General features: G+C 44.6%; 1 protein-coding gene across 4 annotated transcripts; it reads right to left on the reverse strand.

Annotated features, from left to right (window-relative positions):
- Positions 1-27: 27 nt before the first annotated feature.
- Positions 28-20082, reverse strand: irf9 (interferon regulatory factor 9). Of its 4 annotated transcripts, none has more exons than XM_080752262.1 (10): positions 19356-20082; positions 17232-17296; positions 16863-16985; positions 9112-9295; positions 7489-7622; positions 6291-6378; positions 5259-5318; positions 4466-4882; positions 3825-3940; positions 28-3052 (listed from the first exon to the last, which is right to left on the reverse strand). In XM_080752262.1, exons 2-10 carry the CDS (start codon positions 17283-17285, stop codon positions 2933-2935), a joined length of 1296 nt encoding a protein of 431 aa, XP_080608388.1. In that variant the 5' UTR covers positions 17286-17296; positions 19356-20082; the 3' UTR covers positions 28-2932. The 4 variants fall into 4 exon arrangements, with proteins under 4 accessions (XP_080608388.1, XP_080608389.1, XP_080608387.1 ...); XM_080752263.1 differs by having other exon boundaries at positions 4466-4879; positions 5259-5321; XM_080752261.1 differs by having other exon boundaries at positions 5259-5321.
- Between the last annotated feature and the right edge of the window lie 3009 nt (positions 20083-23091).

The following is a 23091-nucleotide window of genomic DNA, read 5'->3' on the forward strand; positions in this document are numbered from 1 at the left end:
ATTAGTTAGAATAGCTTTGTAAAAATGCATCCCAGATTTATTTAATTTAAAAGTCTTCTCCGATGTACATTCAGAGATTATCACTAACTGTTATACACATGACACGTGTAACATAGGTTAGAGAAATATGACATTTATTTTTAATGCCCTTTGTGTTTCGACAGAGACATGGAAAAAGAGTACATATGCATAAATAACAATACAAATATTTACAGCTTGGTAGTTCTGCAGACACACCATTCTCTACCCACGACACCAAGATTACACACATGGATTAAAGCCAAAAATAAAATTGCACGACTGAAACATTTTTGTGAGGCCAAGTCTTAATCTGTGACTTGTGAAAGGCATGAAAGGATTAAGGACCCCTTAATAAATAACTAATCACCGAAAATAGCTGATCTACAAGTTCACAACATGTCACACTGTGCGACTGTGTAGTGAGCTTGTAGATCAGCCATTTTTTCCGATGCGTGACATGCTTCCGAATGACTGAAATCAGTCGTGGCGATTGAGAAGTTTGATCCATGTTTACGACGGCCAGTGCGTCTCATTTCACATTCCTCCATTGTGTGTACTGTAGGTTTTAAATGAATTAAAACAATTATAATTATTTTCTTTTTCTTTTTTATGAATGAATGAATTAAAACTTAATTAATGACATCCACAGAAATGGAGGAGTTTGTTGTGTCCATTTGTATGAAAACCGAAGCAGAGATGTGTTCCAAAATTTGTATTTTCTGGTCCACTATCACAGGGAAAACATTAAAAAAAAAAGTTACTGTCAAAGTGTTGTACTTAAATCAATGAATGAACTGCTTTACTGCCATTAACAGAGCCCTATTTTAACTTTTCCCCACGGCGGTGTCACACAAGCTTAGCGGAAATAACGTGATGCGACACATTGTTATACATCTGCTATTTTTGAAAATCTTTCGCCCCAAAATAGGGATGCCAGGTTGAAAGTCATTGTTGTGTACGTGTACTTTCCGATTGGATCATTTTGGAACACATCTCTTTCTCTTATGTTGAGCCACAGAAACCACAGTGAGATATGAACGGATTACAATGAATTGATAATCAGCTTATGTTATATGAGAGTTATTTGAAAGCTATGGAATGATGCTGAGCTCTAAAAATCCATTAGAGTACTGCTGCTGCTACTGTAAGGATTGCAGAATACAACACTACACTATGGTGCATTTAGCTAAAAGTGTATAAAAAGTCATATTTGTGCCATCCGTCAGGTGTGAACACAGTAGATTTTGGAACAGATCTCTTTCTTGTATGTTGAGACAGAAACAGGTGAGCAGATAAGAAGTGATTACAATTTACAATGACCTGATAACGACAATATGTTATATGTAATGAGACTATGTTATGGTCTACTCGTATGGAAAAGATGCTGAGCTCTACAAATCTATTTGAGTACTGTTGATAAGGTTGCAGGTATAACCACTCATTGTGCATTTTCCTAATAAAGTACTAAAGCAGACAATTATTTGAAAGTTATGCTATCAAAACAGACTGAAAAGCTATCATAGGTTGAATGTTCAACATGGTTCAACAGGTTTTATATAAGAGTTTTGTGTTGTATAAAAAAGAAAAGAAAAAGATTGGTACTTCCCTTTGTGACCTGCTCTGTGCTATGGCGGATTTGTTCTGAGCAGTATTTGCATAACTGGCAGTGGTGGTAGATCACCTTTGAAAAGTAACAGTAACAGACTCCCATATCAGTCGGACTCTAATATGGCGCTAGTTATAACAGGTATATGTCAATACTGCCTTTCAAGAACAATAAAAACAGCAATGTAATAATGTTGATGCATGACGATGATGAAGGAAGACTCAATGAGAGCAAGGGCTTACGGGTAGTGCTTTCTTTTAGGGTCTACTGACCAAAATCTATGCATTGAATGCAAAGTTGTAATTGTACCCACCAGGTATAGACAAATCACAGTTATGATCGCCACTGCGTGGATTCGTCTACACCCAGCTATACCTTGTGGCTTCACATGCACATCCTCAACCCGAAGAGGGATGAGTTAATTAGTGAGATGAAGTGATGTAGCGTTCTGCAATGCCCGAAGGCTCATTTATACTTTGTCATAGTCCGTATCACATGACAAATATATTCTCACAATTTCACAATATGTGAAACATATTCAGGGATTTACTCCCTTGACTTACTAGCAGCATGGGGCTGATACAATTCATCTACTGATGAATTGAGTACCCTTGGGGATTTTTTTTGTCCTCTTACATTTTGATGCCAATACTTTTGTACTTATACTCAAGTACATTTTGAATTCTGGACTTGTAACAGAGTATTTCTATATTGCAGTATTGATACTTTCATGTTGCCAACATGTGCACTCTGAGGACAATAATCTTTAGTAATGACAGCCTCACGGTTAGAAATGTTTGTGTCTGATAAGTGATCCTTTTAGATCCCTGGACCAGTTAAGAGAATCCATAAGGGAAAACCTTACTTACTAGCATCATGGGGCTGATACACTTGAATACCCCTGGGGCTTTTTTGTGTGTGACTTTGTGTTATCGAATTGTTAATTAAGTATTCAATCAATCAAAGCGGGTTGTGAGATTAGCTGCAAACACACACCCTCTTTTAGATGGCTCGCCTCCTACTGTAAGTGACACTGTAAGAACATAATTTTTGTCATATGACATGGTCGTTTGATGAAGTATATCAGTTAAAGGGATATTTCACCCCCCCCTCAAATTATTGGCAAAAACTAAAAAGAATATCCATGAATTCAAGGCTCTCCATGGGGTGAGTAATCGATAGGAAAAAAAACACATCATTTTGGGGGTGAACTATCACTTTAAGTGATCTCTTCTCAGGGGCATGGTACCAGGTTGAGAGGGATCTTCCCAGGGACATGGTACCAGGTTGAGAGGGATCTACTTCTCAGGGACATGGTACCAGGTTGAGAGTGATCTCTCCTAGTGGGCTGGCCGAGGCCAGGCTCTGGAAGAGAAGTAAGGCTTGTGCTTCCTGGACCTGCTGCTGAGCCCACGGCAGTGTGATCTACAACACAGAGACACACATGGATTAGGACCTCAGCAACACCTGTTTGAACAGCAACCAGTGGTGTAAAGTAACGGGATGGTGTTTTCTGCTGGTGTTTCAGTCCGAGTGTATCAAAGGGTGCGTTCGGAAATGCGCACCGGGTGTGTGCTCAGTGTAGTGAGTGCCTAAACCCAACCCTAATCCTAACCTCAGTAAAACTATGCCTAACCCTAGCCCTAACCCTAACCTTAACCTCAGTAAAACTATGCCTAAACCTAACCATAACACCTAACCACAAACGGGGCGCATTTACGAACGCACCCTTTGATACACTCGGACTGAATCACCAGCAGAAAACACTCTCCCGTAAAGTAACTACAGTTAGATCACTTTTCCACTACAGTAGCATTCTATGCCGCTCCGATCCGTGCCATGCCACCTTGCACCAGCCCGCGCTGAACGTGTGTTTCCATTAGCGAGAGAGAATGAGTCGTGAAGTATTATACAATTTTGAGGTATTTGTACTTTACTTGAATATTTACAATTCTCGGATCCAAATATTGTACTTTTACTCCACAACATTTATTTGAAAACTTTAATTACTTTGTAGACTGATTATTATTATTATGCCCATATGCAAAGCATCACAGCAAATAAAACACCAGCAACTCAAAAATGTGTTTTTCAGCTATCTTTGCATGCAATGATGTTACTGATCTGATTTAAGGAACAGTTGGATCTGGAACCAACGGTGATGCGTGTGTGTGTGAGTGAGTGTGTATAGTAGTACCTGAGTGGTTATCAGTTTGCTGGACGGGTCCTCTGTGTTGCTCAACTCTTCACCGAAACACAGAGTGATGCTACACTGAGGAGGCTCACCACCGTACACACGGAAATTCTCCAGCTCTGCAAAAGCACGAAACGCCAACAGTAACCATTAACCACTTTCAACCTGGTCGTGTCATTATGGGCAAAAAGAATTTCAACTATTTTAAAAACAGAGGAGAATAAGGTGAAGCTCTGTCTTTTAGCACCCCAATCTCAACCCCTCCATCCTGTTTCTATTTTATATTTATAATGTCCTCATTTGGTATCAAACTAGATAACTATTCTGAATTGGTTTGGTATTGTGGCGGTTTAGATTGCAGTTTATTTATTTTAATTTTAAAATGTATTACATTTTTACCTCCTGTAAATATTTGAATATTCAACTAAACATACCGTTCACACTCTTATGATGTATCTACAATAACGCCCTAATGACAATAAAAAAAAACAAGAAGATTATTTTATAAAAGAATCAGCATTAACGCGCTGTGAGCTTGAAGATCTGCCATTTCCACCAATTTCGTACGACAAAGTATAGAATAGTCTTAAGTGGTTTGAAATCATTCTTAACACGCAGCAGTCTGAATAAAAGGCGAGACTCACGCTGTCTGAAGGCCTCCTTGCAGAAGACCAGCGTGGGCTTGGCGCTGGACTCGCTGCGCTCCATCTTGTGCGGGCCCGGCGTGACGGTGTGCGGGCCGGTCCAGAACACCCGGCCCCGGCAGTAGCGTGTGGCGTAGACGCCCAGCGCCAGGGTGGTCAGGACCACTCCTTTCTCCATGAAGGGCAGCAAGGAGCGGGCCTGCTGGAGCTGAACCCTGAGCGCGGGGCTGGAGTCCTCGGGGGCGGGCCGCGGCTCGGGGAGGGCGACGCGGGGGAACCCGCCCACCAGGTGGGCCGGGGTCGGGGGCGCGGACGAGGAAGGGACGTAAGCGACGCGGACGTCGCTTCCCGGGACGTCCCGCCTCACAACCTCTTCGCCCATGTAGCTCACTGTGACCTGGTATGAGTCCTGGACTACTGGCAGGGAGGGAGGGAGAGAGAGGGGGATGGTGGAGGGAGAGTGAGAGTGAGAGGGCGGGGGTCATAGAGAGATGGGGGAGAGGGTGGGAAGAGAAAGAGGGAGACAGATGAGAGTGTTGTTTTTATTGACAAAAATATATTTGTACATATCTGTCAAAAGGATAAAAGCTTGAGAGCTTATTTATTAATGTGGTTCTTTGAGTGTGAATGTGTGTAAACTGAGTGAGTAATAATTATTATTCAAACTGCTGAGGAATCCCATGATGTCGTTGGCAAGACTGGTTACTGCTGTGTTGATTAAGATGTTGCTATGCAGCAGCTATCAGAATTGGTGGGGTTTTACAGCTCTGCTATGTTGTTATGGTGTTATTACCTCCTCCTGTACACAGTGGGGCAGTCTCAAGCCGCATGTCGAACAGGATCTCATCATCCACCACTGCATTTACAGAAAAAATTATGGCTTTAATATCACACACATTTTGAAACACATCCAGATCCTCCAGAAATAATATTTTAATTGTAGCAATATTAATGCTTTAACTAGAAAGGTGTAATTCTGGGAAATTGTGGTTACACTGACGCAAGTCGCGAGGTATCCACAGGGAAATGAATTCCGTCTAACCATTTATATTATATATTGGGAGGTCAAGTGAAGCATAAACAATCCTGACCTTCAGTTGCGTGCCGGCGTTGCACATCAGAAATAGCAGATCTACCAGCTCACAATGTGTCGCTCTCTGACACCTTGTGAGCTTGTAGATCCGCTATTTTCTGTGCATTACCAAAACATAAAATCAGGATTCATGGGTGATCAGCGGGGTGCAGATGGACCGGCCAGGGTTTTAGAGAGACCTTGGTTGGCGGCACCGATGGTTAAGTGGTTAAGGTGCGCAGTGGTACTGTAAAGTAACTAAGTATATTTACTTATGTACTGTACTTATGTCCAATTTTATATATTTTTACTTCTACTCCACTACCTCATAGGGGAAATAATATAGCCTAATTGTAAGCCAATACAATTATTTGAAAACTTTAATTACTAGATCATTTGTAGATTTTGATTATTATTTAAAAAAAAAACATACATTAACCACTTCAGCCCAGGGATGTGACGCAACGTGAGCTTGTAGATCTGCTCATTTCAAAAGGTTTTTTAACATTTGAAAACTTGAAACGGGACATTCTGCATAATGACTACTTTCTACTATTGGTACTTTAAGTATATTTTGATACCAATACTTTTGTACTTTTACTCAATTAAATTCTCAATTCCAGATTTTCCCTTGTAATGGATGGAGTATTTCTACATTGTGTTATTGATACTTTTACTTAAGTAAAGAATTACTCTAAGTAGAGAGAGAGAAAGAGAGAGAGAGAGAGAGAGAGAGAGGAGGGTTGAACCTACATCCTTCTCTCTTCAGTGTGATGACCTGCTGGTCTGGTTGCTGTGTTTCCACTGTCACCTCTCCTCCCAGTAGGATGTCCTCAATGCACTGCAATCAAACCAGCAACACTTTACCAAAACACCAATCTACTGTATGCATACTTTTACATATCCTTTAGCATGCTTTCTACGAACTGCATTTGTTACAGCTTATGTAGAATTAGTAGAATTATTCTAATCTATACTATAATTTTGCGAATGTCTGAGTGAGTGTCTGTCTGTCTGTCTGTCTGTCTGTCTGTCTGAAACAGCGTTTCTCCTCAGTGGCTGGAGCAATTGATCTGAAATCGCATCACCATTAGCATATGAACACACCTAACATAACTGTGAAGCCCGTTTGTCACTTTCACAAATCATATACTGTATATTAGCATTTTTATGGTGTATCTACTATCTATTCTGCATCTAGCATGAGGCACATCTATTCTGCATCTAGCATGAGTGTGTGCAGGCAGGCGGGGTTGTGCGCAGGCGGGTGGGCGGGTGGGCGGGCGGGCTGGGGGGGGGGGGGGGGGGTAGCCATTAAACGAAACCGGTATTTCTTACATTGATGCTCCTACATATTATCATGCAAGCACCAGTTAAAGTTACTTTCCATCCCTCATATACTGTATGCACAGTGCACATCCCATAACCCACACACTGCACATCATTTTGGAGCTCATATCTTTGAACGGGTAAGGAGCTTGTGCAAGGACGCGCTGTTATTGGTCAGTAGACAAACGCTCTCGCCTAAACATTATTTACTATTCTGTCCCTAACGGTACGCAACTCGAACGGCGCTGAGTCGGCTCAAGCGACCTTGAGCCACGTAAGGCCCTGCCGAGTGAGCTAAAGCGAGCAAGTCGCCAGGCCGAGCGTCATGGCTGAGCGCCGGGCCGATGGCGCACCTCAGTCATGGTTTTGTCACTTACTATACTTGTCCAAAACGGGTAGAGAAGCACTTCCGCGTTGGGCGTGGCCTCTGCTCAGCTCCGGTTGGAAAAATGTCCGTCTATACCAATCTGTGTATGTGCGCGCGTGCATGTAGTTTTCCATGGTGTCACATGAATCAAACGCAGCCACGCGTGCACACACGCACACACACACACACACACGCACACACACACACACACACACACACACACACACGCACACACACACGGTAGGGATGACTCACCAGCTGAGGGGTGACCTCTTCCTCCTTCACGTGTTTGATCTGGACAAAGGACTCAGGAGCTTCCTGACCTGACTCGCTGAGCTTCCTCTTCTGTCTGGTTCCCTTCACACTCTTCTTCTGACACACCTCCACTCCTGACCCAACACAACCAACACAACCAGCTTGTTAAAGAGGTGGTGCCATAGTTTTGTATGTGTCTATGGAGTTATCATTACTCTAATAGCCCCCGGGGGTGGTTATAATAATATGCAAATATGTCTTCACTGTTTATTTTTGGTTTCTTACTGAGTCAAAAGGCCCAATCGAAACACACCGCTTTAGTGACACCATAAAATCATCTTATTATCATACGACAACAGATGTGGCCGTGGCTAACTTCAGGTTGTTGGTAGCCTCGGAAACCCAGACTTTTGTTGGTGCAAAGGTGTAAACCAGGTACCGGTATACTTAATGAACAGGTGGGCCACTTAAAAACATAATTTTAACACTTTCTGTAGACTTCTCACCTAGTGTAAAGTGAGCGGTGCTATTTATAGGTAAATGTCATTAAGCGTCCCATGAAGCTTGGCATATTTCTTCACTGTCTGAGAGCAGTGAGTGGGTTGATGTGGCATGCGGTATCTATAATCTCCTTTAAACACTTTAATGCTGAGATGTCCTAACCGTCACATTGTTCATACTTTAGGCTGGCATGGTGCCCTCCTGGTTAGACTGGCAAATACCTTACCTGCTGTTACTAACTTTAGTGAACCAATTCAGGCCTGTATACTTTGTTGTAATTCGAATAGCAAAATAGCCGATCTACAACCTCACAGTGTGTCACAACGCGTTGCAATGTGACACATTGTCAGCTTGTAGGCTTTTTTCAATATTGTTGAAAAGAACAACAAAAAAAACAAGCAATTCAAATACCTACAGTAATCGGTGTGACGTTTTTAGTTGCAGGATAATAAAAGCTAGCAGCAGATTAGATCATCTGTGCAAAAGGTTCACAAACCAGCTGATGTGAATGTGATGAACTTTGGTCAGATAATGAAATGTTTTCCCTGCAGGCCATAGCTGTTTCATTGTGTTCATGTGTGTTCAGTCACATCAAACAAGTTAGACAAGTCCATAGACACGTTTTTACGTAAAACTTTTTTCTTTTTACATTTTGCAATGCTAATCAAATCATTTTAATTGTTGAGGTCTCCTGTGTGGCGGTTAAGGTGTGTGTCAATGGACTTATAAACGAGGGTGACGCCCAAGGGTGTATTTATTTTTTGGCCATGGTTTCCTGGCAAATGCAATGGTGTGTGCAAACAGACAAACACATGTTATGCCCACTCTTTCATCAGGCTGCTGTTTGCAGAGTGTTTGTGCCTCTCTCTCACTGTCTTTTATTGTTAATCTCGTCATTGATTGCTTTGGTCAAAGGGCCTTTTCATAATTTCACACTGCACCCTTGTCAGGTGCAGTGCAAGTTTCATGAAAAGCATTTTGCAACTCTGTTTTCACAAGTGCTCTATTAATAAAGATACTACTGCATATCTACTCTTGAATTTATTTTTCAAGCTTATTGCTCTCTACATAGGCTTACCAAGCACTACGAAAGAAAAGGAGACCTGGTGGTCTTGATCTCACCTTGTTCACTGAGGGGAACCAGGCGGTACACCTTGTAAGGCTCAGAGATGTCCAGCTGTGCCCGGCTAGAGACCTCACTGAACTCACTGCTCTTGTTGAGGGCACAGCGCATCCGCGTCTTCCAGTTGGCTGCACTGTCAGAAGCAGAACCTTTCTTGGGATTGCCCTTGTATTCTGCCCATGCCTGGAGGAGGAAGGGGGGGGGGGGGGGGGGTTACTTGTGCAGTAAACTGTACGTGTGTCTCTCTCTCTCTCTCTTTGTCTGTCTCTCTGTAAACCTGATAATGGCTGCTATTACACTGCAGTACAACGTGTTCTTTGCTTTGCCCTCATTAAGAAGAGGGAGATGTTGCATGCACAACACTACATTGCTGAGACACGACACAGTATAGCTGTCAATTAACAACCAACATATTGTGGTGCAATTGAGTTACTGGAACAGTTCACCCATTTTCAACCTCGGTCCTCACTAATAGTCTAGCAGCAGAGGCCGTCGGATTTTGAGATACCCCTACCCGAGGTATAACCAAACACAACCATGTTTTTTCTTATCTTTAGGGTCTCCCATTAATGAAATGGATTGTTGTGACATTTTATTTTTGGGGGAAATTCGTTTTTTTGGCTATTCTTTAGACCTACCCCAATCTCTGAAAAAGGTAAATCCGCCTAGGTCAAAGCTGACAAAAATGCCTATAACTTGAGAATGCTCACTCTTATCCTCATAAAATCAGCTGAGATGTGAACCAGGTGTCTACCCTACATCAACAAAGGGTCAGAATGCAATTTACCTAAAGAAATAGTGAAATTTTATCCTTTAAACACACCTTTAGTTTAGGCGGAAATTGTACTTTTGTGGTGAGAACTACTTTACTTTCTCTCATTTACAAGAAATACACATTTATGTCAAATAAGATGTTCCTGCATTGCCTAAGTTGCTACTAAACAATAACCAGTGTTTGTGTGGAGACAACTTGCACAGTTTTATTGCAAATCAGATTTCTTTAGACACACCCCCTCCCCTGAAAAAGACAAATTAGGTAATTCTGAATGGGGAGATGACATACGGTAAGTTAATGATGGTGTCATTTTGGGGAGGGAAAGTCAATGTGGCTGTACTGTACCACATCACCAAACTATCAGAATATGAATAAACCAATAATGTAGTTTATCTATTCTAAAATGACTAAAACAAGATGGATTATATTTTCATGTACGTTAAAAAATCATTTAAATCAGTATCTCCTACCTAAATCCAAGTTTGAGCTTGTCTTGATATGATGAAATAATAACAACAACAACAATATCTATACTATAATTTTGCGAATGTCTGAGTGAGTGAGTGAGTGAGTGAGTGAGTGAGTGAGTGTCTGTCTGTCTGTCTGTCTGTCTGTCTGTCTGAAACAGCGTTTCTCCTCAGTGGCTGGAGCAATTGATCTGAAATCAATCATTAGCATATGAACACACCTGACATAACTGTGAAGCCCGTTTGTCACTTTCACAAATCATATGCTGTATATTAGCATTTTTATATCTATTATCTATTCTGCATCTAGCATGAGGCACATCTATTCTGCATCTAGCATGAGGCAAAATGTTTAACCAGCTCTGTGTGTGTGTGTGTGTGTGTGTGTGTGTGTGTGTGTGTGTGTGTGTGTGTGTGTGTGTGTGTGTGTGTGTGTGTGTGCAGGCAGGTGGGCGGGCGGGCTGGGGGGGGGGGGACAGTATCTCTGTAGCCATTAAACGAAACGGGTTTCTTACATTGATGCTCCTACATCATGCAAGCACCAGTTAAAGTTACTTTCCATCCCTCATATACTGTGTGCACAGTGCACATCCCATAACCCACACACTGCACATCATTTTGGAGCTCATATCTTTGAACGGGTAAGGGCTAGTAATAATAATACACTAACTTCAATACTGTCCGTATTGAAGTTTTAAAAACGGCTCTGGCGGCAGCCAAGGAATTCTACAATGTTACTTTCCCAGACCTACCCTCCAGCACCAGTTCTCCCATGCGCATCTCTCTTCACCTAACCCTATCCCAGGAGACTGCAGTTTGTCACCCTAATTTCCAACCCACCCTCCCTCTTGTGTAGAGCCACAGCATTTCTCCTATACTTGTATTAATATCACTGCAGACAGATTTGCGAGACTGGTTCTCCCAATTACACTTTAATGCAGATTAGTGATTGGTGAACCAGCAACCTTAAGATCCCCAGATTCCTATACCCATTCAGATATGGCCACCCCTTAACAGGATCAGCATTAACAAGGCCAGGGGTCCAGACAACAACAACCCCTGTGTGCACTGGGCAGTTGGCAGCTGCATTCCAGCATATATTCAACTTCTTCCTGAGGTTGATTAAAGTAAAATATCCTGGTGTACAGTACCATGCATAGTAGTACATAAGGACCGCTGGAATACACAAGCAACGGAGGGTGAGAGAACTTTACTCCGTTTGGTCCGGTTTGACTCCCAGTACGTAACACTCTGGATGATTTATCTCCGTATACGGACCCTAACGGACAGCACCCAACTGGACGGACTGACCGGACTGCAGATGTATCCGTAGCAAGAAGTACTCACGGCCACCGTTGTCAAACATAGGCGCAGTAGTGATGAAAATTACTTTTCCTCTGCTCTATGACAGCGGTTCTCAAACTATGTGTCCCAATGAGAAATATATTGTATCAAGAAACGGTAAAAAAGGTCGCAACAGGACGGCTTGACACACACACGCACGCGCGCAGTCACACACACACACCGCCTATCCTCCTCCAACAGCTGCCAACAAGACGAGGAACACAAGAAGAGCTGATTAATTAGCTCAGCGGCTCATCAAATACTTGGGAATTATATGAGCGGGTGTGTTTTGTTATATTTACTCCGGGTCCTGATCCATATGTGATTAAATCTGTACCCTCACGGAGTTTTACATTTACCGCGAATCCGCAAAACAACTTTGCCGACAGACAGCAGAACCTGCAGTCGAGACTGTTACCACTTATAACATCACGTCGTCGGGTCAAGACATTCTGTGGTTCTACATATTTTGGCTGCTTCGCTTTTGTTAGCTATTCTGTTCTGTGCTGCGAAGCTTAATAGGTCTGTCTATGTGGCGCGCAGCCCAACGGAGAGCTGGTCGGCACGGACATAAAGTAGAGGAAGAACTATGCATGTCGACGGAATTACTGTACCCAAAACGTACACAAAATCAACCATACGTAACTATAAATGGCCAGTGCATTCAGTGACTACATGCCAGTTAATTGTTTTGACATTACATGTCAAGAAGATCTTTGAGATTCTGCTCCTGGTAGCAATGTGAGACTTGTTCTTTGACTTCATAAGCATCTTCAATACCAGACATCCACAGCAGTTGGCCTTGAAGCTGTCAGTACAAGTGGATCTAGGCTTGGTTGCAGACTATGTCACCAACACTGGTGCTCCCCAAGGAGCCATATTGTCACCCTTCCTGTCCACCCTCACAACTTCATGGAAGACAATGTGGCGGATTACAGAGCTACATAGGGTAGTGAGTGAGCGAGCGAGCGAGCGTGCGTGTGTGCACGCAGGCGCACACACGCACACACAGACACCTATCCAAGGGGAGGAGTTGGTGGTGGTGGAAGGAAACGTATTAACACAAGCAATGCAAAAAAAATGAATCAGCCGGTGAGGAAGTTCCAAAGCTTGAGTTAAACAGGACAGTCTGGAGATGGTCACAGAGGGGAGGAGCTAGCTGTCCTGATGAACTCCTCTCATCTGTTCTATGATGTGCCTGTGGGGATGAGGAGCACAGATTGATCATCCCAGGGTCAGCACTACATGATTTGGTCAGTCCTTTGTGCCAGTAGTCATCAGTATACACAGCCAAGTCTGACCCCCATAGATTCTATTCTGTTCTTTGGGATTACTGACTTCTGCTTCACTCTGACACACAGAGTGTTTCAGATCCAATCATGCCCACATTAGTTTTGACCAAGAGAGAACATGCAAAGAGCAAGGTTATTGAATGGGATTAAGTAAGACCCTGTCCCAGAGTTCGTTTCGAAGAGTCCTTGAGCAAGACTCAAAATCCCTAGTTGCTCCCGGTGCCTTGCATGGTTTCCTCCGCCATCGGTCTATGAATGTGTGTGTGAATGGGTGAATGTAATGCACAATCTTTGTAAAGCACCTTGGATAAAGGCGCTATACAAATGCACCATTTGCCATGTATCCATATTGTCTTTCTATATGGATTCCATACCTCCCAAAAACACTTGTCATATGATAAGGACTTGACTTGAAAACCTTATAATTTGGTATATAGCCAAAAGTCAAGTGTTATTTATCCATGGAAATCTTCGCCTATATATAGAGAGAGAGGCTTAAAATACACAGGTGAAATTATCACTTGTGTACTCAGACAGTGTCTTGAAAAGCCAGCTAGCATTATTTTGCCCTGGTACGCTCCAGAAAGACCACTTTCTACTTTTCTGAATTTAGTGCACAATTTTATCCTTTCGCCTTAAAATACATTTCCACAACAATTACTTTATGAATGGGAGTAGTAGGGGGAAAAGGGCATTGCTGTGTTTTGATCAATGTAGTAATTTTAGATAAAATATATTATTGGTTTATTCACATTGTGATAGTTTAGTTCTGTGGTACAGTGCAGCCAACTGGACCTCCCAAAAATGACTTGCAGTATGTCACCTAACTCCCTAATTTGTCTTTTTCAGTGGAGGGGGTGTGTCTAAAGAAATCTGATCTGATTTGCAATAAAACTGTACAAGCTATCTCCACACAACCACTGGTTATTGTTTTCTTGTAAATGAGAGACAGTAAAGTAGTTCTCACCACAAAAGTACAATTTCCGCCTAAACTAAAGGTGTGTTTAAAGGATAATATTTCAGTATTTCTTTAGGTAAATTGCATTCTGACTCTTTGTTGATGTAGGGTAGACACCTGGTTCACATCTCAGCAGATTTTATGAAGATAAGAGTGAGCATTCTCAAGTTATAGGCATTTTTGTCACCTTTGACCTAGGCGGATTTGCCTTTTTCAGAGATTGGGGTAGGTCTAAAGAATAGCCAAAAAAAAAACACATTTCCGCCAAAAGTAACATTTCACAACAATCCATTTCATTAATGGGAGACCCTAAAGATAAGAAAAAACATGGTTGTGTTTGGTTATACCTCGGGTAGGGGTATCTCAAAAACTAAGGCCTTTTTTGAGGGCTTGCTGCAGGTCTATAACACTCATTATGCTTTCAGGGCACTGCATCGGGTACCCAGAACTAAAGGCAAGCAAACTGAATCTATGGGAACCAACCCAAGGCAAAGCCAGGAAAGGCAAGAGGTAGATGCATGTAGATGCACTGCGGCATGACAGCTTAGCTAACAACAACAATATAGAACTCAAAACCCTGATGTTAAGATAGGATAGTGTGGAGGAAACCAGGAGTCCCTAGGTGGTGTCGGTTGTTAGACCACACTCTCGCATCGCATCATATTATGGCACCATTTCTGTCTACTCGCTAACTTCAACTATAGCCATTCTCCTCCTTTAAAGTTAGCATGTTGACATTTTCTTTGAAATTACCACTGATGATGTCATCAGTAGACACATTTTCTAACCATCCACAGCTCACCTCTGAGTAGCCTGCGATCAGAAGCATTTCGGGAAACAAGAACAACCTACATCATGTTGTAGTCATCAGACGGACTACACTTTACCCGGAACTATCAAATCGGAAACAGAACTTCGAAATGTTTAAAAATGGTTTAAACTACCGTAATTGCCGGATTATAAACCGCAACTTTTTCCCCTGTTTTGAACCCTGCGGCCTATACAACGATGCGGCTAATCTATAGATTTTTACAGCTAACGGCCACCAGAGGCGCTCTAGCAGGAAGGACACCTGCGGCTTACAGTATAGTCAAGTGCGGCCTGTATATGTACACATTTGTTTTTCGTTCTAAATTTAGCTGGTGTGGCTTATATTCAGGTGTGGTTTATAGTCCAGCAAATACAGTAGGCGGGATCACACAGCCTTTTTGGAGCGGTGAAAGCGCTCCCAATGAACAGGTATGTCCGTGGGTATGTGGGTGGGTGGCTGGCTGGCTGGGTGGCTGGCCGTGTCCGTAGCCTGGCAATACCTTGAGTGGCCACACACAAAACACTAGTTAAAGGAGGGGCGCTGTTTTGTGCAGGCCAGGCACACTCACCACTCACTCACAGGCACAGTTTACACTCACTCACTCACTCACATAGGGTACAGCTGCTCAAATTCACCGCTCCACTTCGAACCGAGGTTTGATTTTTAAAACGAATATCAGGCTTTCCTCTGAGGTGGAGGTAGAGGCTGAAATGGTGGAGCTCACCCATAGCAAGCATAATACTATAGAGATGATGTTGAGAAAAGGAAAAGAATAGTTCAGTTGAATAACTTAAATGGATATATCTTTTGGGGGATCATTTTATCTTCTACTTGGCTTTTGGGAGCACCCCAGACAGTTTTTAAGTTGATTGATTCAATATTTAGATATTTGATATTAATTTTATCAGACACGCCCCACTCCTATACAGACCCATTGTAACTTATTTTAAGTTAGATAAGAGGGGGAAAACACGATCATGGATAATATATTCACATACGGTATGTTTTTGTATATACCGTATTTTCCGGACTATAAGGCGCACTTAAAAGCCTTTAATTTTCTCAAAAAACTACAGTGCGCCTTATAGTCCAGTGCGCCTTATATATGGATCATTCATTGACATTGACATTCCCTTAAGCACAGCTCCATCTGTTGGATGCATAACGCAATGGTAGCGTCTATTATGTGCGCCTTATAGTCCGGTGCGCCTTATATATGAAAACATTTCGAAAATAGACCATTCATTGACAGTGCGCCTTATAGTCCGGTGCGCCTTATAGTCCAGAAAATACGGTACTGTAGGTGAGCTGTCCTTCAAATGGTTTCTATTCCTAATTCATGCTCACAAGTTTCCAAATGACCGGATGGTATAATGTGACAGCATGATAACAACGTCCTTGGTTTGATTCCAGATGGAGACCATTTGTTTCCTCTCTTAACCTCCGTTTCCTGACTCTACTATCTAAAAATAAAGTAAAAAAAACTGACCCAAAAACAAATGTACAGTATGACTCATGTCTATCATCTAGACACTGACACAGTACATTAGAGGCAGTGGTGGAAAGTAACTATGTATATTTACTCCACTACAGGCCTATTGCACTTTTACTCCACTACAATTATTTGAAAACTTTAGTAACTACTGGTAGTTACTTTGTAGACTTTGTAGAACATTAACCACTTCAACGGTATATACATTTTGGCCAGCTGAAAATAGACACGTCTACAAGCTTGCAATGCTTCGCGATTTGACGCATTGTGAGCTTGTAGATCTGCTTTTTTCATACATTTAACACAATTGAAAACTTGCCAAAAATGTTCGCCAATTATATTGGGTCATGTGATCAAAAGGGTTGAGAACCCCTGGATTAGAGGATAATATGGTCTGATCCAATATGTTGTTCTCAGGTATGCAAGCTGTTCCTGAGGTTGAAAGTGGTTAAGCTAAACTACTTTGACCTGACAAGATGATTCTTCTCATCGCTTAAGTGTCTCATCAGAAGCCTTATAACTGCATTGTAACGCATTATAAATGACATTATAATGCATTCTAGACCTTTAAGTAGTGTTACCGAGAATTACTTTTCATTCTTTCTTTCTACCTTGAAGAAGGCTGCGTCCTCGTTGCTGCGGAAGTCCTGCTTGCCAGCGTGTTTCCATGGGATACGGAACATGGTTCTGGCCTCATCGTCCCAGATAACGCCTGGATACCTCCCACTGTTGACCTGGAGTCAATAAACATCACTATCAACTATCAACACCAATATAAAATAAAGATAGATATAGACACCTATTAGACACCTATTATAGCCTACTCTTAACCCCTTTGAAATACATTTTTTTGTATTTTATAAATGAAATACAAATATATAGGCAACTGAAAAACTGTTCTTTTCAGTATTGGCAGGATGTTAGAACTGGTTGAACCAACTGCTGTTCTTTGTTTTATTAACACTGCCCATAAAACTCACCTGTTCTACGATCCAGGTGCATAGTTTACGTGTGGAGCGGATCTTAGATGGCATGACTGTAAAAACTGTGAACAAAACAAAAAACGTGCATCATTAGCATCGTAAGGATAAGACTCCATGAGTCTTTGCCTTTTTTACTAGTTTGAAAAACATTTTAAAATACTTCAAATAGCCGATCTACGTCGACACGTTGTGAGCTTGTAGATCAGCTATTTGAAACATTTAAGAATGTTTTTCAAACTAGTAAAAAATGGCAAAAGAGTTTAGGGATAAGGGGTAAGGCATGGACGACAATAGGGCCCTATTTCTCTCTTTCCCTCTTGCAGAGAGAGAGAGAGAGAGAGAGAGAGAGAGAGAGAGAGAGAGAGAGAGAGAGAGAGAGAGAGATTATTATTGCTTTAAGCACCAGCATGGCTCATGAAGCCCAACTGGTGAGATGCATTTGTGAGCTAATGCATCTTTGACCATCACTGAGACCGTTAATGGACAAAACCTAATTTACAGCCAACAGTCACTGACCCATCAGCATGTTTGTTCTGAAATAATATATGGCCTACCCTGAAACCACACCCCACCAAATGGAGGTTGGAAACATTTAGATGGTGGCCCCTACTTCGAATTTACCTATTCTTTGTGCAAAATCAGAGGCATCAGGCATGGCTATATTCCCTCAGCCCAAATGCTACAAAACCTGTAGGCCTACATCCAATCACTTCGGGGCATAAACAAGAAGTTTGAAGGATAACATTAAGTCTGATAATGATGTACCGTGCATGTTCACATAATGTATTCTCTACATTACTTAAGACCATTTTTCAAGTATAAAATCTTTAAACATGTTGGACAAAATAGCCAATTTTACATCACGGTGCCCAGATGTCCCTGACCTGTATCTACCGTACAGCCAACCCTCCTGAATCCAGCAGGAGTCTCCTGAATTTCGACCCCATCTCCTGCAGCTGCGGAATTGTCATTTCTCCTGGACCTTCGGGGTCGCCACATCGGCCAAATCAAGTTGGGCTCCCATTGACTTTCTATACACTATAGGCCTACTACAGGAGGAAAAATACATCTGCTTTAAGTAGGATGTGAGGGGTCTAACTAGGGGTTTGTCATGATTCTGAATCCATTGCAAGCATTTGTTTTGCACAAAAAACTTTCCTTGGGCTAAAAATGGACCCACAAAACGATGGTTTAGTGATGAGTCATCACTTAACACACACACACACACACACACACACACACATCTCCTGGATTCTGACAGTCCAATGTTGGCACTTGGCCGCCCTGATATAACTACTATAAGATTTGGAACCTCTTCCTCCGGAGACCCTTCCCTAGCGGAAGCCGGTGGGAGAGGTTCAGACTGGAGTTAAACAAACTAAAAAGTTCAGTCATGTAAATAACATGACGTAATTGTTATGTTTACCATCAGGCTTCTGAATATTAGCGCCATGCCAGCCCTCCATGGAGGCAGGCTCGCTGCGTCATAACGCACAGTGCGCACCAGGCGCCCTGATGCTTGCCGCCTTGGACACTGACTCTGACTGCAGGCTGAACCCTCCCACACTTGTCAAATTATAATGCAAATAAAATAGAGAATAGTATACTATGACACAATCCTACTTAGTCCAACCAAGACACATCAGTAGCAATATAGCCAAATTAAGAATGTTGATTATGACCGATAATTATGATGGCAGCAAATAAATGCCTTTCGGCTTCTTGGGAAGCACGCACTTAAAAGCCTTTAGGAGTTTAGCGTTTTTGTTTTTAAGTTAATTGGCTATTATTTATTTATATTAAAAAAAAACAATAGCTTGCCTACTACAAAAACAACAAAAGTTAAACCAACAGCTATGTTTTTCTTCCCAAATCCCAATCGTTCACATCCATGCTGCTTTTTTGGGGAAAACTACAGCTAAACATGAACTTTGTATGATTTAAGAATAAACATACACGAATATGAGCAAATTCACTTAATTCATGCAAATGGCAAAAATAAACAGTTCGGTTTTAATCTAGTTCACGCCCTGTTATAATTCAGAGCCGTATCGGTTGTTTGTAAATAAAACAAGGTCGTTTGTAGCTTAAATGAAGGAAGAAAAGTTAGGTTTCGTTTACCTCTGTCAAGGCCTGTCCATACTTTGACCGAAACCGCCGTTTTCGGTCAAAAGGTCCTTTTCAACTATAAAATGTAATTCCTCGAAAGTTCTGGAATGCTTTTTCTCAGAACAATAGTTCTGAAATTTGCACAAGGAGATGTTGTGACTCGCCGAAATCTAGTTCGGTGAAACGGCAAACGTGATTGGTTGGTTGGATCACGTGTGTTCACAAGAAGACGGGTGCTGGTGGCCACAACACTGTCCCAAAGCTGTTCATCCAGCTGCAGTGGCTCGGACCCCTGCCGGCTAGATGTGCTCGCCTCCTCCTCAGCTGCACAAAGCAGGGCAAAATCCTCCTCCTCCTCTGCCTCCTCGTCTTCCTATCCTCCTCCATAACCTCCACAATACGTGCCACCGCTTCCAACTTTTCCATCTCCGCCGTCGCTGCTGTTGTTGTCTCTCTCTCTCTCTCTCTCTCTCTCTTCTCTCCCGTTCTCTTTTAATGCGTCTCGCCGCCTCCTACACCACACGCAGCGTGGTGTACGCTTTTCCCCGAACCCCCCGAACAGGAGCGAAGTATGAACATCCGACGCTTTTTTTCGGAAAAGATAAAAAATAAAAAAGTTTATTTTTCAACCGAAAAGTTCGGTTCTGTCGAAGTATGGAGAGGCCTTTAGTCCTCTGTCAGTCCTGGTTTCCTCAGCAGCCACACAGACACAGACAGACGCAGTAGAGCTCGCTCTCTCTTTCTTTCTTTCTTTCTTTCTCTCTCTCTCTCTCTCTCTCTCTCTCTCTTCACTGAACTGCTGCTCACACACGCTCCTTTTCCAGGAAATCACGTGACTTTGGAGAAATCAGTCGTGTTATGAACGCCAGGGGGCGACATTGTACCTAGATGTAAACTCTCATTTCAGTGTAGCGCTGGTAAATAAGGTTTCATCATAGATCATACTGTCTGTGGTACAGTGTAGCGGCCCCTTTAAGAGTGGCCGGATGTCACGTGTTGTTGTTGTGGCTTTTCCCGGAACTTGGGGGGAAGTAGCGTCATTCCAGGGTGTTGTTGTGATATGGGATACAGTCTGTGCCACACTCTGCGAGGTTATATGTTATTATTCATGCTGAACGAAGCCTTTAATAAACGTGACACTAAACTGTGGGACACGTCTCTGCCTCCGGTTCTTGGGATTGTTACACTGGTGTCAGAAGAAAAACAAACAAAGACTTTGTCGGTGAGGAGACGTGCCGTTGTGTGGTAGCTAGTTAGCTTCAGTGTGTTAGCTAGCTAGGCGAGCAGTATGGATGAGAAGAAGATAAAAGAAGAACAGCGGGACAGTGCGCGATACGGTATGTCGGAAGAAGTGAACGTGCCGCGGCTCGAGTTGACTCCAGGGCGGGTGGCCAACTACCCTGGCTTCCCCTCTCGTTTTCGCGGGTCGCCGCTCCGCGGGAACGGCGATGTGCGGCCGCCGGGTCCCGCCATTTTTACAGCGTCGGGCGGTTACCATGACGACGCCCATGCACCGCCGTCGGCTGGCTCTGTGAAGACACCCAAGTACACTGGTAACTCTGATTGGGAGGCTTTCCATGCTCAATTCGAACTGTTAGCAGATGCTAGAAGATGGACAATGAGTGACAAAGCTCTTCAGTTGGCTCTGTGTTTGGAGGGAGATGCCCTGTCTTGCCTCCTGCTTTTGGATGCTGATCAGCGGCGGTGCTACGACGCCCTGGTGGGGGCGCTGAAGAGGCGCTTTGGAACATGGTCCCAGCCAGCACTGGTGAAAAATGAACTGAGAGGGAAATGCAGGAAGCCTGGTGAGTCACTCCGGGGGCTGGCAAATGACATTGAGAGCCAGGTGCGGCGGGCTTACGGCCACCTATCCGCCGGCGCGCGGAGCGAGTTGGCTACCGACCTGTTTGTTGGGGCCATCTCTCCACCTGACCTGCGCATGCAGGTGCAACTTCAGCACCCGAAGTCACTGCAGGAGGCGTTGGAGGCAGCCATCGAGAGGGAGAGTCTGCAGAGCGCGGCCGCCAGCGGTGGACAGGAGGTGAGCCCCCATGCGGTGAGGTCAGCGTCGGGGTGCCCTGCCAGGGAGGAGGCGCCAGCGTGGGCGACGGAGATGACTGAGCTGCTGCGGGCGGTGACTCTACAGAGGCCAAGCGGACCACGTCCAGGTCCGCAGGTCTGCTGGGGGTGTGGCCAGCCCGGCCACATCAGGAGGAACTGCCCTGCCGCTCGCCAGGGGCAGGGAAACGCCTCGGGGTCCGCATAGACGGGGATATGCGGGCCCCGATTCCCACTGCTTCCCCAACGACGCCAGTCCGGGCGTGCCGTCCAGCGGGGGGAGCACAACAGCACAGCCAGGGGGAGGATGCTCCATTCCCCCCAGAAGAAGACGACAGCAGGCCGCCGCCTTCGCAGCCTCATCCGCCAGCGGAGGGAGCCCAGCAGTGCAGCGATGGAGGAGACGACAGCGGTACTCCACCTGTCGTGGTGGGGTGGATCCGTGGGAGTTCCAGTGGAGCGGGTTCCTGCCACGTCGCTGTCTCCGTCCAGGGGGTGCCTACTGCGGGCCTGGTGGACACCGGGTCGTCGGTGACGCTGGTGAGACCGGATGTTCTGCCCAGCGGGACACCCTTGCAGCCTACAGCGGTGCAGCTCCGCACGGCCACAGGGCAGCTGGCTCCCATGTTGGGGAAGGGGCTGCTGTGGCTGTGTGTGGGCGGCAGACGCGTTCGTCATCTAGTGTGGGTGGCAGATGTTCAAGACTACTGCATCCTGGGACTGGACTTTCTCCAGGACACGGGGTGCCTGTTGGATATGGGGAGGGGCACTCTTAGCTTCCCAGGGGGTCCTACCGTTGCCATGGGCCCTCTAGCTGCTGGCCTGCTGCCCCCTGCCCGGTCTGTCCAGGCACTGGAGGTGCCGTTCACTGTTCCTGTTTTCCCCTGCCCCGACCCCTGTGCTTTTGCCCCACGGTTCGCTGCCCCGTTGAGCCTTCCCTTCATGTGGCCAAGTTACCCCCCCTACCCTGCCCCCCCTCCCCCTGTGATGGAGACTATGATGTTTCCCGACGCCCCCTGCCAACAGCTGTCCCCTCTAGCCCCTGTGTTTTCCCCTGTCACTCCGGCCCCCTCTCTGCGGATAAGAGGGGGGGGTGGTGGAGGTGAGCTGTCCCTGGGGGGAGGGGTGTGGAGGGAGGAGTATGGAGACCTGGAGGAGCGGCAACAGGAGGAGCTGAGACAGCTGCTGTCGGAGTTCCAGGACAGCTTTACAGCGAGCGAGAGTGAGGTGGGGAGAACTCACATGGCACAGCACGTGATTGACACTGGACTTGAGCGGCCCGTCAAGTGTCAGCCGCGCCGCCTCCCTCTCGCTCGTCAGGAGGCATGCGACCAGGCCGTGGACGACCTGCTGCAGTCAGACTTTATCGAGCCTTCCGACAGCCCCTGGGCGGCACCGGTGGTCATGGTCCCGAAAAAGAATGGAGACTGGCGGTTCTGTGTGGATTACAGGCGGCTGAATGACTTGACCACTAAGGACTCTTACCCCCTCCCCCGTATCGACGAGTCCTTGGATCTAGTGACGGGGTCCTCGTGGTTCACCACGTTGGACCTCAAAAGCGGTTACTACCAAGTCCCCCTCTCCCCTGAATCCCGCCCCAAGTCAGCCTTCTGCACCGGACGCGGCCTGTGGCAGTTTAAGGTGCTCAGCTTCGGACTTTGCAACGCCCCTGCCACCTTCTCCCGCCTTA

The sequence above is a fragment of the Nannobrachium achirus genome (genome assembly GCF_963921795.1).
Source record: "Nannobrachium achirus genome assembly, chromosome: 21".
NCBI lineage: Eukaryota > Metazoa > Chordata > Actinopteri > Myctophiformes > Myctophidae > Nannobrachium > Nannobrachium achirus.

What these genes read in the sequence shown, in the direction of transcription:
- irf9 (XM_080752261.1), bottom strand. Translation starts at nt 17,285, where the DNA reads ATGCCATCTAAGATCCGCTCCACACGTAAACTATGCACCTGGATCGTA. An exon ending in AGGACGCAGCCTTCTTCAAG is followed by an intron (nt 9,296 to 16,862) that starts GTAGAAAGAAAG and finishes TTCCTCCTCCAG; the next exon opens with GCATGGGCAGAATACAAGGG. An exon ending in CAAGGAGGCCTTCAGACAGC is followed by an intron (nt 3,941 to 4,465) that starts GTGAGTCTCGCC and finishes GTGCTTTTGCAG; the next exon opens with AGCTGGAGAATTTCCGTGTG.